The 16,710-nt window shown below is 40.2% G+C and overlaps 1 protein-coding gene across 4 annotated transcripts in view; it reads right to left on the minus strand.

Moving 5' to 3' along the window:
- Positions 1–16,710, minus strand: part of SBF2 (SET binding factor 2) — a 344,966-nt gene that overhangs the window by 278,317 nt on the left and 49,939 nt on the right. For all 4 annotated transcript variants that reach the window (XM_075567087.1, XM_075567085.1, XM_075567084.1 and 1 more), the window contains exon 2: positions 3,465–3,550. In XM_075567087.1, coding sequence (XP_075423202.1) covers positions 3,465–3,550 — 86 coding nt within the window. The remainder of the gene's footprint in view (positions 1–3,464; positions 3,551–16,710) is intronic.

The following is a 16,710-nucleotide window of genomic DNA, read 5'->3' on the forward strand; positions in this document are numbered from 1 at the left end:
ATGCTCACCATGTGTACAGTATGGGTACAAGAAGCTGCTCTACTTTGAACCATGTTTTCCCACTTCAAAGATAGTCCCGTTACCAACCGGCCATACCTTATATAGTTATACAGTTACATAGTAGATGAGGTTGAAAAAAGACATACATCCATCAAGTACAACCTATGCTAAATTTAGACAGATACTTTATCCTATATCTGTACTTACAGTATATTGATCCAGAGGAAGGCAAATAAACAACCCAAGTAAAATATCATCTAATGATATCTCAAATTCCTTCCTGACTCCAAGAATTGGCAAATCGGATGACTCCCTGGATCAACATCTTTCCCATGTTTACTTATTTGGTATATCTCTGTATACCTTTCCTTCCTACCTTAAACTTTGCCAAATCATTCTCCGATAAATAACTTAATGACAGTCAAATTATTGTTGAAATGCGTTATGTTTTATAGTTCACCTGCTATGAATAGCGTCCAAACTCTTGTTACAGAAAAGGTTTTAAAAGTCACCATTTAAAAAGCTGCAAAAGCAATACTTTGAGAATTTAATAACACAAATTCAATTAGAAAGAATTCATGAAAATATGTTTGAATAATCAACCAAATTACATACAAGATACCTTTAGAACTGTTAAAGGTGCAGTCTAGAGGTGTGTGAATGAAATGGAATTTTTCACGGTTTTCTCTTCAATTTCACATTTTCACAAAAGTGTATATTGCTCTTAGCTTTACCAATTTGCAGTACAATTTAGCGAAACTGGCAGTTAATTATAAAGCTCCAGACCAAGCAATACCCTACATGTTTTTTTTTTTTAAATAAATCAGTTATGTACTATGAGAAAATACTTGTAGCATTTGTTTTAAACAACTCTGAGTGACATTTTTAATGTATTACAAGGTAACAAGCATTTTCTGTTTATATAGCAACCATTTACAAAGTCACATCCCCTTCCTCTTTTGAAACAGGCTCTGGCATACCCCTTTTTGAGCCCTGCCCTCTCTCTAGCAGTGCACCAATTGTATCTAGTGACTGCCTTGTCACATGACCTTCCCCACAGAACTTTGCATCTTTGGTCCTCTTCTGCTGCACCGACGGCCATTTAGTGAACCCCGAGCCAAATCTTCGCCGATCGATCACAGGAGAACGGATCGATGGGCAACTTAGCTAATTACTTATCATTGTGTGGATTATTTTGATGCACATATTAAAGGGTACGTTTTTATTTATTAATTTTTTAACAGCAGCTTGGACTGCTGCTTTTAAAGCAATGTATTGCCAGCTGACGAGTTGTGTAACCTTGTATTCCATCTTCTCCATTTTCCATTATGTCAGAAACGTCCACTATTTTGCAAACAATAAATGTTATCAACCTCGAAGCATTCCACGTCAAAAAAAAAACTGGATGGCAAAGACATTTATTTTATATAAATGTTTCCACAATCTTTATACTATGCGGTCACGGATCTGAAACAGCAGTACACGGAGTAAATTTGGTTTACGAGGCTCGTCGTTATTGCAAAATTGCTCACAAAAAAAAACCCCCCATCAAATGTCACTTCACTTACTATCAGCACGACTCTAGTGTTGTCCCACACCGGACCAATTTAACCTAATGACCGTGATATATTTAATACCGCCATAAAACCGGTTTTGTGGATTCACCATTTCAGTCATATGTATGTATCTGAAAGTTGCTTCACAGGTCATTAATCCCATGTATATTTATGGCTGATCTACAGACTACAGTACTTTCAGAATTACACTCATTTGATGGTTTATTGAATGCCAACGTAATTACCAGAACAAAGCTATAACTTACATAAGCTGAATAACCTCCTGTCTGTTAGTAGCAACTCCACTAAAGGGGGTAAAAGTCATATTTGGATAGAAATGTTTTCAGTTCAAGTTTTGACCAGCTCAGACACTACAAATTTTATAACCCAGAACAAACATAAATCCACTTCATGCTGAGAAATGGATTCATTGTGCCAACAGATAACACAATCACTGCTCAAGTTCATAGTAGGGCAAATTATTTGAGTTCCTAGCAATAAAAAGAATTGAACATATGACCAACAACAAGATTAAATCAAAGCGCCACAAAAAAGCCCCAAGCAGTTATCAAACTTCACTTTAAACCACTTTCCTTACAGAAATAGATGTATTACATGTCACATTTCATTGTGGATATCATTCAGTCTATTACAAAAACATGTCAACCCCTAAACAGTTTCATCTTGGCAACGGACTCTCCTCTAAAACACACAACCACAGACATAAAACAAAAAATAAAGTGGGTGTAATACTCCTCATCGGAATCACTGTGTAGAAAACTAGACATCAGTAACATACCGTAGAAAATGGTACCGTTTAAAAGCAATGCATTGGCCACTGAAGTGTTATGTAACCTTGTATTATATCTTCTCCCGTTTCCATTATGTTGGACATTTCCACTATTTAGCAATCAATAGAGGTCGTCAACTTGGAAACATTCCACGTTTAAAACAAATGGATGGCAAGGACATGTATTTTGCATCAATGTCCCCAATCTCTTTTTAACAGGCTGTTGCTGATTTGAAACAGCAGTTAAACAGTTGTTTAGCAAATTATGCCATTGAACAGATACCAAACGTTCCTACAGTAATGACCACAAAAATGCTTCTACTCCACAGCAGGATTCCATGGATAACTTGTCCTAAGCCTCGGCCTTAGCACAAGTCAAAATGTGTTCACATCATTCAAATATCTGGTTCCTCACCAAAAACAAGCGTGTTAGTCTAAGGGGGTTTGTCATTCAACTGCGATAGTGTCAATCTGGGAGACTTCCATTGAATGGGATAGTGCTCCGTCCGGCACTATGCAAGTTTAATGAATAATACCCGCAAGTGTTTTATCTTAATGCAGTATTTAATACCTGTCTCGGTAGCTCTAAAATGGTTAACATTCTCACTCAAGTATTGTTTTGTACAACATGTTCATTTTTAAATAGGTGTCCCAGACATAACATGCTGGTTTAATCAATGGTTTACTTTACGTATTGGAAGGTAGATCTCTTCTAAGGCGATTTCCCAGGGGGTATAAACCAATGCTAAAAACCCATTTGTTAAATAAAGCAAAAAGGCATGTTGGCATAACGGTTTCCGGCAATGCTTTTAAAATTATTTTTCAAGAATCATAAATCAATCAACCTCTAACTTCTTAAGAAGTTTAGAAATGTACCACTTATGTGCATGACACTAAACAGAAAAGACAGTACCAAAAACGTAAGTGAAAAAATACCATGACAAACAAAAAAAATACATATTCATGTTTCTGGTAGACTTGGAAAGCCTTTAAAGAGGCACAAGACGACAATTTTACTGTTATTTGATTTATCACTTGATTAACTTATGACATATTGTATGCAAACCAGTTCTAGTTCTTCTTAATACCGCGTTGCGTAATAAATGTTTTATACATACCAGCTCTATTCCTTGGGGGAAAGGGGTTTCACTCCAATCCTTCTGCGGAAATCGCTGAATTATTTTCCCCAAACCTTCACCGGGGCCTGTAAAAAGAAACATATTATGAGAAGCGGGTTCTCCTCCTTAAGCTTGTACTTTGTTTCAACCTGTGCTAAATTAGGCCAAGACAAATTATTTTTTGACCCAAATTAAACACCACACACTGAACAATCTTGTTTTTCTTAGGTTTACTTTGTAGGCACTAAACCACTAGTAGATGAGTAAGAAGCTTTAAGCACTTTCTGTTCGGTATTTATTCTGTAGAAGTGTACGCTACGCCAAGGTTTGTAATGTGGCTAAACGTATGCAAACATTGCTTTCCCAAGTATATGCAAATCTACTACACAGCTCAATTGTTTTTAGCCATCTGTTGTCACCATAATGCTACGCTTATAGTGCCGGTGACGCGCGCATGGCGCGATCGAATCAATGTTATTCGATGCGCATGCCACACCACGTGTGCGTACGCGCGCACGCTTAGCAATGCTCAGCGCTTGGGAGACAGGGAAAATTGATTTCCAAGCGCGCTTACGGGTCACATGACCATTCAACAACGAATCAGCACCCGTCAATGCGTGCACACACACACACACACCGATCCAGGCAATGCCACGCCCCCTCCCTTATGTGCCACAAATTCTTGCAGGACAGGCTAGCGCTCATGCTCAGAGAGTTGGTGAACGTCGCGGCTCTCAAGCATGAATGTGCGTCGCTGCACCGGGGCCGCAGCCTTACAGACACCAGAGAAACATGAACAATCCTATACAGTATGTTTTATTTTTTTAAATAAATCAATTCTCGAGTATTAGATAATACGGTCTGCATTTTTTTGGTAACTCCTAATGCCATTTTGTAATGATTTTTTTATTGTATGGATCATCCTTTGGTTACTAAAGCAACCATTTAGACAGTCATGTCCACTTCCTATTTTGAAACCGGCTCTCTCACACACGCACACCTTTTTGAGCTCTACCCTTTGGCAACAAAGTATCACAAACAGATCTGTTGCTGTGTTCCAAACAGCAGACTGTCTATTACTCTGAAAGCTGTAACAATGTGTTACACTTCATAATATAATGTTACATACTGTATCAGCTGCAGCATTTCACAGACTGCAGCACAAAGTAAGATGGCGGCCATTTCGTTAGGCACACAATCAGGATTTTTACAGATTGATAACAGGAGCACTAAACGATTGCCAGCTTAGGTAAGAAAGTGACATTGTCACATGCTTTACATATAAAATAAGAAAATAAAAAGGGGGGGTGGGTGTAGCATTGCTGCTATAATTGTATTAATTAAAATAATTCATTCTACTCAATCAGTAACCTAACAATTAAACTAGCATTTTATGAAGAAACGATGGAATACCAGATCTTGAAAAGCAATGCAATAAAAGATGACCTATTTGGTTTATTTTTAAATAATTAACAGCATATGTTACCCACGTAGCCATCTCTACGGTAGAATTCAGAAAAACAAAAAAATAGCAGAGCAATCTAATACGCGCCGGTTACACAAAGTCCTTGTACAAAGTCCCAGAGTGCCTGCAGAGAGCAGTCTCGCCCAAAAATAGTTATAGGTTGCTATTCTGAGACTGGAACATCAGTTCAAATTCACTTCATGTAAACAGGGCAACATCTGGATTACGGCACACAGAGCTGGAACTGCTCGCAGCGCTCATACAACCAGAGGCACTGCCACGTAATAGGAACTTATTGCGGGCAGTCGTCATTTCAATAGGCCGTGAATGCACTGCGGTACTCAGCACCCTCTAACCCACCTCTGGGTTACAAAACAAAGCCACATGTAACCACATTTGCATATGTTAGGGCTACAGGGCCGCAGTGTTTGTTTATTAAATGAACCTCAGAATTGAATACACGAGAAGATCTGTCACTCAACAATCCACCTTCTTATCTACTCAGTTGCGTTTTTTCACTAGCTCAGCATATGCCACTTACATTGAATATTTAATACAAAGAATTTTGCTTATTCATGTAATGGCCCATAAACACTAAAGGGTGCTCATCAGTAGCACAGCCAAACTCCCATTCAAATAAATCATCATTTAGTCACTATGGGCCAATATATATTTTTGGCAAATAGATTATTTGGTTAAGTGCTTTCTCTCTACTCATCAAGCTTTTCTGACTTATGTGGAGGCCCTCTTGTTGATATATACGTGTTGCCTCCTGATGCGCAGGTGTACTTGGGAGAATGCTGCATAGGATATGATATTAACATCACCTATAAATATTCTGGAATTTGTGATACCTTTCTAAGTTTGGATACCATCGCACCCATACTACAGTGTTTCCCAACTCCAGTCCTCAAGGACCACTAACAGTACAGGTTAAGGATATCCCCTGCTTGAGCACAGCTGGTTCAGCCAAAATGAATGGGCCACCTGTGCTAATGAGAGAGACCACTGTTAGTGGTCCATGAGGACTGGACTTGGGAACATCTGCCCTAGGGGACTTGGTCATAATCAACAGAAATAGGTGGTTCAAAGACGGATAATCAAAATAGAACTCGACTGCACATGGCCACCTTTTAAATACCACCTCTAACATCCAGATTTATTACAAAGATTGTGATATCCGCACATATACATTTTTTTTAAAGCTCTATTTGTACACAAACAGTATTTTATGACTCTGCTTTCTCCCAACCAAGTTATATTTTAGTGCAGTAATGACCGGAACACACGGTCTGTTATCTCTCCTTCGGATGGTAAATGTTAAGCTGTGGAAAATCACTGGAGGACCACTTAATGCCAGAAATAAACAGAGAAACGGGAACATAAAATTGCACACGGTAATGATAATTCAACAAAACATTCTATGCCATTAAAGAAGCAAAAGGTCTTCCAAAACGTCATGAACCTTCAACAAAAGTTAACCCCTTGGTGGTACATGGAATTCATGGGTGTATGAGTAGTAATAGCCCGAAATTAAGTTGCTGCTTCTGTATATATAATCTTTGTATAGTCTCATCTTTGCAAATAAACAGACATATTATCTGGCTTCTCAAACACTGAAGACTTGCGATCTGTGTACTGGTGTGACAGGTCACACATATAGCTTATATTTTGTAGACTTTTGCTACACGGCTTTACACATTTTTGTGCTCACACACACATTCTTATTTTGAATATACGTTTATTATCATATATTACTTAATGACAGTGTATAGCTGGTGATTCTCTGTACATGTTTAAAACTGTGTTGCAAACAGTTAAAACTAACACATAAGCAAACCTTCCAGAACATTAAATACATGAGTTAATAAAGGTGACTATTCAAGTGTTGTATTTGTGACCATAATGAAATCGAAAGACTCGTGTCTCTGTTGAATTCTAAAGAGTTATTCATTATAATATTGTCAGAACTTTATCCTCAAAGTCCACTTTGTTAAATTATTGATGTCCAACTCCTCTGTATAGGCTAATTTTTAACTAATTTGTCCATGAAAGGTCATATACGGTATCATGCATTCCAACATTACTTTCAGGAAAATATTCACTGCTATATATATGTACATGCTATGTACACACACACACACACACACACATATACTTAGCTTTGTGCTTAAATGAAATTACCTTTTTACACTATGGAGCACGCACTTTTTTCTTTATTTTATTGTGCATGTACAATAATATATATGTATAAGCTATTTTAAGACATATTTTATCTAAGGATAAGGTGGCTGGAAAGATGTAAGTGTACAGAGATACAGCCAGTACACAATGAGCATATGAATGCGAAGTTGGAGAGCATTCTGAAGTTTCTAAATAAAGCAATGCAACACAACTTTGTACAGGTGTGACAGTGTATCTGAAGCTACAGTGTATCTCTCCATCACATCTACTTTTGCCCCCTAAGCTCTTAGTTAAATATTTTAATACCAGCAGAGGTAATATTGCTTTATCCCTCTATTTTCCTATCCGTCTCCAAACGCAGTAGGAGAATTTGAGCACAGTTCCTCTTTGTAGAAACTAGTATACCGTCAGCGGCGCTTGTGCCAGGTTTACAAATCTTGGCTGTACTCATTCGCAAGCAATACTATGCACTCGTCTTTAAATTGGACAAAAACAGACATTTTTTTCAGATGCACCGTTTCCCTGAGCCAAATATTTTGGCGTGTGTATGTTGGTAGGAGAAGAAACACATGGGAGGAACTAATTAGGATGCTCCAGTTTCCGTCTTCGACTGGTGAATGAGGTTATAATTGGTTTCTTCTAACAATTACTTTAAGGGCACTTCAGGATGTGTTCCTTGCCATTCAAGCCCAGTAAGCGGCACAATGCTACGGAACCAGGATCCTGGACAGGTTTCCATCTTATTTATTCTGTTTTTTCCTAATCAGATGCTAAGGCGATTAAAGGGTTTTAGACACCATGGAAGGAGATAAATTCAAATAATAAAACCGTAAATTAACTAGAGGGCTCAGCACAGGAAATCATCAAATTATACCCTGGTGCAAATCACAGATCAGAAGATGCACAGATTTTGCAGGGACACAAACCTTTACTCCAGTGTAAACAACTATTTGATTTAAGGGTCCCTCGGGATTCGTATAGTTTAGAAAACGACTTGGCTTGACAGGATACACATACTTAGAGCATCGCAAATCACAAAAGTGTCCAGTGGGATCAATGCCAAGAATGTTATTAAGCTTGTTACAGAAAATCTGAATGCACAATAGGCCAAACGCTAAACCTGATTACAGTTTAAGTATAAAGCCCAACACAATGGTGTCTCATCTACTGTCATATTCCAAGAACAGCAGCGTTAAAAAGCATGGGACTGGTACCCGTCCCGTTCACATACTGTATGTAAAACGGATATGCCACTGAACACACACAAAAATGTTTCCTCTGCCTTGATTAATGAAACCTTGTGCATGTGTAGCGGTGTTTCCCCCACCCTATGGGGGTGGTATTGGTGGTGGTATTGGGGACGTCTGGACAGACTTCTGGGTCATCATGACAGTACATCATGGGTCTCTATCTCTGACAGCACAGCACCTCCATCTGCTGCAGGCTCCAGATGTATGAAGGCAATCTCCTGCAGAAGAACTACTTCACTCTCCCCAGACAGATTGCACACTAGGCAGGAGTATGATTTAACTGGAACCGGTTTATTCCTCTGATTAAGCTCAGTATAACACAGGCGTCTGCCCAATACAGCTCACACAAGTCTTCAACCTCTGGATGGTCCCTGGACATACACACCAAACCAAGGGCATCTGAGGCAGTCCTTACTCTTCCCTGATTCTCGAGCAGGGCCACGGGAATGGTAATCACTCACTCTCCCCCAAAGGGAAGAGGAACAGGGGATGCCAATGTGCAGACACCCGTGTGTTACCTGTCTCTCTCAAGGGTAGAGAAAACTGAGTAAATGTAGTGGTGCAGCCCCATAAGTACAAGGGAAGAAGGTACCAGGTCTGAACACAGGATTCGGCACAATACATACCTAGATCCCACCTCTTCCTGTGTCACTCAAGGGAGCTGCTTCTGTAAGGAAAACCCAGGATTGGTCCTGTCACTGCCTGCACTGTTACCAGGGCTTACATGACAGGGAGGTAGACTGGTAGCCAAAACCAGGCATGGCTACACGTCTGAAACATTAAGGCAGGGGAGCTCAACTCCAGTCCTAAAGTCCCCCCAAAATGTCATTTTCAGGATATCCCAGCTTCAGCACAGGTGACTCAATCAGTCCTCACTTAAGCACAGGTGGATCAATCAGTTCCCACTGCAGCACAGGTGGCTCAATCAGAGGCTCAGTCTATGACTGAGCCTCTGATTGTGCCACCTGCGCTGAAGCTGGGATCTCCTGAAAACCTGACCTGTTGATGAAAGCTTGAAAGAGTTGAGCTCCCCTGCATTAAGGCATGTGAATCGGTCCAAAATAGGAAATAAACAGGATTGATGGAAGACATGTTGGTGGTTCTGACATCATTATATTCCTAGTATACACAGGGGACACGTCGCTACACCAAACAAACATACATGAAACCTGAAAATAATAGTCTACCTGGTGCAAGGAAAAAGAACACAATTTTAACACACAATCAGCTAGGATTATATAAAGCCCCCTATTATTGCACTATAGGTATGTGACTAAATGAGTGTATTGTCATATCATAGAAGGCCACAAAATAACCTATTCCCTAAATAGGGTAAACCGCAAAAGGTCACACTCAAATGAAAATAACAAATACTTTAATAGAATACTATAAAAACGACGAGACACCATAAAAATGCACAAGAGTGCATGGATAAAATCCCCAAATGTGTGGAGTCACGTAACAAAAACGTGAACAGGTACTGTTCAAAACACACAGCTGTAAATATACCGAGACTGTGAAGCTGCAAAGTCCCACACAATCATGTTGGTAATAAACCAAATTGCCAAAATAAGTTTGGAACACCGCAGGATAAGGTGTAAAAAGCACTCGATGAGGTAATATACGACCTGATTGTCAGTCTCCTGCGTCTAGTGTAACGGCAGCTTGAGCCCCGTGGAGTATCTGGAGCTAGCCGTGTCTCCTATCACAAGCCGCGTGTACGTCAACGTAATGACGTCACGCGTTCCCCGACGTACGTTTCACGCGTCACAGCGCGCTTTCTCAAGGGGGAGGAGTGAACATCGTGTAGTAAGTTTTGTGTAGAGAAGCCTCTTGTGGCGCTGAGGGTAAGTGGCTGGAACAAGAGTCTTGTGCTGAGGTAGCTTGTGGAGTAAGACCTTATAAACCCTCCCTGGAGGGGAGGGGCGGATGACGTATGCCTGTAAATCTTTAAAGAGACATAATAGGGAACACATAAGCCCTAACAAAACAATAAAGGAATTGTTTGATTCCCGTTGATTCCTTTATTGTTTTGTTAGGGCTTATACGTCATCCGCCCCTCCAGGGAGGGTTTATAAGGTCTTACTACACGATGAAGTTCACTCCTCCCCCTTGAGAAAGCGCGCTGTGACGCGTGAAACGTACGTCGGGGAACGCGTGACGTCATTACGTTGACGTACACGCGGCTTGTGATAGGAGACACGGCTAGCTCCAGATACTCCACGGGGCTCAAGCTGCCGTTACACTAGACGCAGGAGACTGACAATCAGGTCGTATATTACCTCATCGAGTGCTTTTTACACCTTATCCTGCGGTGTTCCAAACTTATTTTGGCAATTTGGTTTATTACCAACATGATTGTGTGGGACTTTGCAGCTTCACACAGTCTCAGTATATTTACAGCTGTGTGTTTTGAACAATACCTGTTCACGTTTTTGTTCCGTGACTCCACACATTTGGGGATTTTATCCATGGACTCTTGTGCATTTTTATGGTGTCTCGTCGTTTTTATAGTATTCTATTAAAGTATTTGTTATTTTCATTTGAGCGTGACCTTTTGCGGTTTACCCTATTTAGGGAATAGGTTATTTTGTGGCCTTCTATGATATGACAATACACTCATTTAGTCACATACCTAGAGTGCAATAATAGGGGGCTTTATATAATCCTAGCTGATTATTTGTGTGTTAAAATCATTATATTCCTTTAAGTTCTATTCTGGGTAGAGGCAAGATTTGAACCCAGACTCAGAACATTGCGCCATGTCCATAAGAACCCACAGAGACTTCTCACAAATATGAATAACCCCAGGTGGCATATTCAGGTTGATTCTGTGGCATCCGAGGTTAAAGGTGAAACATTTGCTTCTGAAAGTAGCAAAACTTTAAAAATCATGTGGTAGCGTGAGCGCGCGCGGTTCGCTCCACCCTAGCCGCAGCCTTACAGTATAGCGCATGGTACGCAGCACATAGTAACGTTACAGACACAGTCCCTGCCCAGATGAGCTTACAATCTATCTCCCTGTATCTCAGGCACCAAAAACATAAAGTGACTTGTCCACGGTCACAAGGAGCCAGATTCAAACTCAGTGTGACTGCTTAGTGTCTTTATTCACTGAGCCGCTCCTTCTCCCTTACTCAACAAATGTTCCCATCATATTGGATGATGGATGCAGACAGGTACAAGATGGAGAAAGGCTTTTTTAGTAGTTGGAGACAGATCAATGAAGGAGAACATATTGAAAAGAAGAATCGCACAAAGCCACAAGTTCCAATCCACTAATAATCATCATATTGTATGCTACTACAGTGCATGGCTGCTTCTCTCCTCATCTAAACATGATTTTCATAAACAAAAAACACTACATTTTAGGTATATGCTAAAAAAAGGTTTGAAGGGGCATTTCCTCTTTTCCGTTTAAAAAAATAATAAATGCAGCAGCTTTATACCTTTGCGGCAATGTCGTCATCTAAGCCAGGGAGTGCGCAATCTTTTTCCCCTGCGCCTTCCTGCTCGCCCCCCCCCCCCCCCTTCTTACCTTGTCTCCGGCGTCAAAAGACGCCGCGTTGCCCGAAGCCGTCGGAGACAAGGTAAGAGAATTTACAGAGGTCTTGCGTGGTCCACCGGCATTTAATTTTAATGCTTTGGGGAAGAGCGCAGGGCCTCTAAGTGCCGCGTTACCCCCCCCCCCCCCAGATCTAAGCTGCCGATAGCTCAATTGTCCCGTGTTCGAACAGCAAAGATCATACTTCCCGAGAAGCAATATGTCGCCTATTTGAAAACAGGAAGTGCTACGGCTTACAATATGACTGCTATAGCATCCCCATGGAAGCTAAATACATTGAAAATGATTAAAAAGGGCATCAAGAGTGGAATATTCTTTTATAAAATGCATTAAGTATAATAATACTACACAACTGACACACACACACACACACACACACACACACACACACACACACACAATTTAAACAGGATTTTGAAAAAATGCTGCTTTAAGAGCTATTGTGGGAAATGATTTGAGCTTTTAACTATAAAGTTTAATGGAATAGAAATAAAAGGTTTTAAATGCTTCTTGTTTGATTAAGACCTTCCATCCATCATCTTAAGTAATATCCGCACATCTGTCTTCATAATGTCTTCCTAAACAACATTTAAAAAAAAAAAAAAAAAAAAAATATGAACAGTTAAGTGATTAATTCACTCATCAACAGAGCAGCACAATCAGGTGTAAGCAACATATTATTAGAAGCATGTGCAGAGATTCAGATAAGCCAAGATCAGTTTCTGGAGATGGTGATGGCAATTAATGGCAGCATTCCGCAAGTATCAAGAGGCCACATTCCTGCAACGAACTCCGTCAAATAACATCTCGCTCCCAAAATTATTTGTCCCCTGATCCTACTTAGAAATCTTACTTTTTTTTGCCACGGATAAACAAAAACATGTTTATGGTGCAAAATTATATTGTTAAAAAAAAAAAAAAAAAAGGCACATTTTTTTCCCCCTCCAGTTGGAATTTGCAGCAGGGTTATTCGAAACAGGTTTTCCTTTCTTTAAAATGGACAGACGGTCTATTAAAGCTGGAGCATTTGTGACCTCGTTGCTGGCTATGTCTTGTACTTGATGTCCCCTGTCTTTAACCCTTTGTTTACCAGAGGTGTTGAGGGCCATGAATACCGATCCGTATTTTCAAGTGGTAAATTGTCCCCGAGCGGCATTATACGGATGTGGGGCGGCCAGTTCCAGTCCTCAAGGGCCACCAACAGGTCAGGTTTTCAGGATATCCCTGCTTCAGCACAGGTGGCTCAAGCCAGGATATCCTTAAAACCTGACCTGTTGATGGAGTTGTCCACTCCTGTTCTAGATTCTGCTACATTTTATGGGTTCCATCTATATATTTTTAAACATCTACCACAACAAGAAGTGCCAAATAAGGTAGCTTAGGCCTGGAACATTAACAAGAAGATACATGACCAAAAAATACTTAAATAATCTTTATGCAGTTTTTTTTTTTTTTTTTTTTTTTTTTAATGCAACCCAACTTCTTGATCAACTTCTTTACATTGTGAGGATCCTCAAAATCTCACGACTCCAAAACAGGACAAAAAAATAAAATCTGATGCCTTTTTTACCGCCATGAGACTTTACTCCCACAATGTAAATACGTTGATCAGAGTTATGTTGTATTTATAAAAACATTTTTTTTTTAAACCCTGCATACAGATGATTAAAAGCATTGGTTTGCCATATCGGCTTCATCATTTATTCCCTTATTTTTAAAACCATAGTAAAAAATATGCATTAGGCAAAATACATTTTTATTCCCCATGACACAGACTTGCTTTAAAAAAATTAAAAAAAATAAAAAAAAATTTCCCTCGCAAAACAGCGCAAGTCATCTCTGACTGTTCTCTAAATTACAGAAGCAAGCTTCCTATGAAAGATACACTTTTTAATTACTGAGGCACTTAATAAACTTTAAAGGAGCTATACCTTTAAAATATATATTTATCCCCCTAGGTGGGGAGCAGGGGGTCTCCGGAACTGCACCGCATTGATTTCAGCTCCGGGAACCCCCTGCTTCCCGAGATACTTACCTCTAAAAGGGGCTGGCATGTCTCACATCTGTTGAAAGGTCCAGCATTAAGCTAGCCAGTAGGAAGCCGCAAGGGATGAAGTCCTGGCTTCCTACTGGCCTGCGTGACCTTTAAGCAGACCACGCCCAGCCGGGGCTGCTACTGGCCGTTCCTTTGGAGGCAAATATCTCGTAAGCAGGGGTCCCTGGGGCTGAAGTTAATGTAGTTCGGCTTCAGAGACAACCTGCTTTACACCTAGTCCAAAAAATGTTAAATCCCAAGAGGTAACACCACTTTAACTTGCTATTTACAAACCGATGGCCACTGCCAACAGAACACACATGCTTCATCTTTGGTTGTGACTGTGTTTTATTAGTGAAAAAATAAAAAGTCTCTTGGTGGAATTCAGATAAAGTCAATATATTAACTGGTTACGACACGCTCATTATGTTTAAATATTGATTTAAAGATGCAATCCAAGAGGGTCGTGTTTTTTTTTTTTTTTTTTTTTTACGTGGGATTGAAGCAGGGGGTCTCCGTAGCTGAACCCCATTCATTTCAGCTCCGGGTACCCCCTGCTTCCGGAGATACAATATAAAATAAGGGGGGGGGGGGAACAGCCAGCTTGGATTGTTGCTTAGGCCGGGGCCATGGTAAAAAATACAGCGCTGAGCCAAGAAACTTATCTCCTGCATCCGGCATGTGTGGGGTTTTGGTAGACGCTTCCGCAGGCATGCGGAGGCGTGTGGAATTGCAGCCGACAGATTCATTTAATTTTTCGCGCTGAGGGAAGCGGAGGGCCGGTCACGTGACCGGCAAAAGCCAATGGCACTCCATGACGTCGGCGTCGTGGCGCACTAGTCCCGCCTCCCACTCGCCTCCCACTCGCCTCCCACTCGCCTCACAAGCGCGCTCGCTGACGCTCATGCCAGGACACAAAAACGCCCCTGCTTGAGCAGAAGAGCATGAGCGTCAGAGAGGCTCAACGCTGTATTTTGTACCATGGCCCCGGCCTTAGAGAGAAAATGCAAAGACACGGCTCGCTTTAGAATAGAGATTTCCGAATCGAAATTGGTTCATCTCTTTTCCAAGGGTCTGAAAAAAAGTGGAGCTCGCGTGTGCAAAATATGGATATACATATATTTATAATATATCTACAGTTTGAAATAGAATTGTAAAAAAATTCAGAAACTCAACGTGCATCTTTGCATAATGTTCAATTACAGAACACCCGAAAAGATAATCATTTTGAGCAACATATGCTATTATTTATAGACCAATACAAAATGCTTGCAATTTACTTTTAAATTGCAATAAAGCTGGTTATTTACATATTAAAAGTGAAATATGCAACGTTGACACAAATACTGATGGGTGTATTTATCAGGACAAAAATGGTGCATTTCTGGGCTACAAACACACCAGACATTTTAAAGAAATATTGCATAGATATTTAAGGTGGGTTTTTTTTCTCTTTTATATACATCTGGTACAATTATTTGCCCCAAAATTGCAACACTGATGGGGCGCTCAAATTTGGCAGTAACCTGATTAATTCAGATCACAACATGTACAAAAAGGCATTAATACTCTATTTGAAAAGCACACATGAAATAATTTCTAAGTGTTGAAAAAAAATCAAAAATATTGCAAACATGCAGCATTTTACTAGAGCTTTACAATGCGTATTAAAGATGGATTAGTTGGATATCTGCCATTGTCTGAAGAATACCAAGTAATAATTTGAACGCAAAGAAGTTGGGTTTTCTTCAGTTTCCCTTTCCAAATGAAGTGTAAGGTATTGGAAAGTGATGTCACCACATGTGAGAAATGCAGCGTTTTATTAAACCTGGATCAGAATTAGGAGCGTCCAAACCAATGACAACGTTAATGTGATTTTACAACTGGTATACGGGGTAAACAATATACATCAGGAATTATTTTTCTAGATTTCACAAAATTAGGTTAATATCTAGTTACTTTTCAAACAAATACAGCAGACCATTATTAAATCAAGGCTATAGCTGTTACATTTCAATATGGTTTGTGTTGCACTGTATCAGACCCCAACATCAATATATTCTCTCTTTTACAGCATATTACCTTTACTGGTTCTTCATGTAGAATGGTACATTTCTATGCTAGTATTGCATATATGTTAAGTTAAGCCAGTGCTTTTCAACAGCAATTCCTAGAAACCCTTGGGTTCCCGGGCATCACCAAAGGGTTCCCTGCAATTTTCAGGTAATTTGAAAATTGGATCAAATACTGTACAGAAGAATTTACAATGCATCTAATATCAGACACACTATTAGAGAGGGCTGGGGATCCTTACAATGCATCTGATCTCAGACACGCTATTAGAGAGTTGGGGTTCCCCAGAATGTCACTATATAATTATAGGGTTCCTTAACCAAAAAAAAAAGGATTGAAAACCACAGATCTACACTAGAATGTGGTACAGTTCTCACACACACAGCTACAGGCATACCCCGGTTTAAGGACACTCACTTTAAGTACACTCGCGAGTAAGGACATATCGCCCAATAGGCAAACGGCAGCTCACGCATGCGCCTGTCAGCACGTCCTGAACAGCAATACCGGCTCCCTACCTGTAGCGAAGCTGTGCGCAAGCGGGAGACTATAGAGCCTGTTACAAATGTGTTATTTACATCAGTTATGTGCGTATATGACGATTGCAGTACAGTACATGCAGGCCTGCACAACTCGTAAAGCGAGAAGGGCCAAACTGCTCCAAGGAAAAAAAA

This window comes from Ascaphus truei, chromosome 12 (assembly GCF_040206685.1).
Source record: "Ascaphus truei isolate aAscTru1 chromosome 12, aAscTru1.hap1, whole genome shotgun sequence".
Classification (NCBI taxonomy): domain Eukaryota; kingdom Metazoa; phylum Chordata; class Amphibia; order Anura; family Ascaphidae; genus Ascaphus; species Ascaphus truei.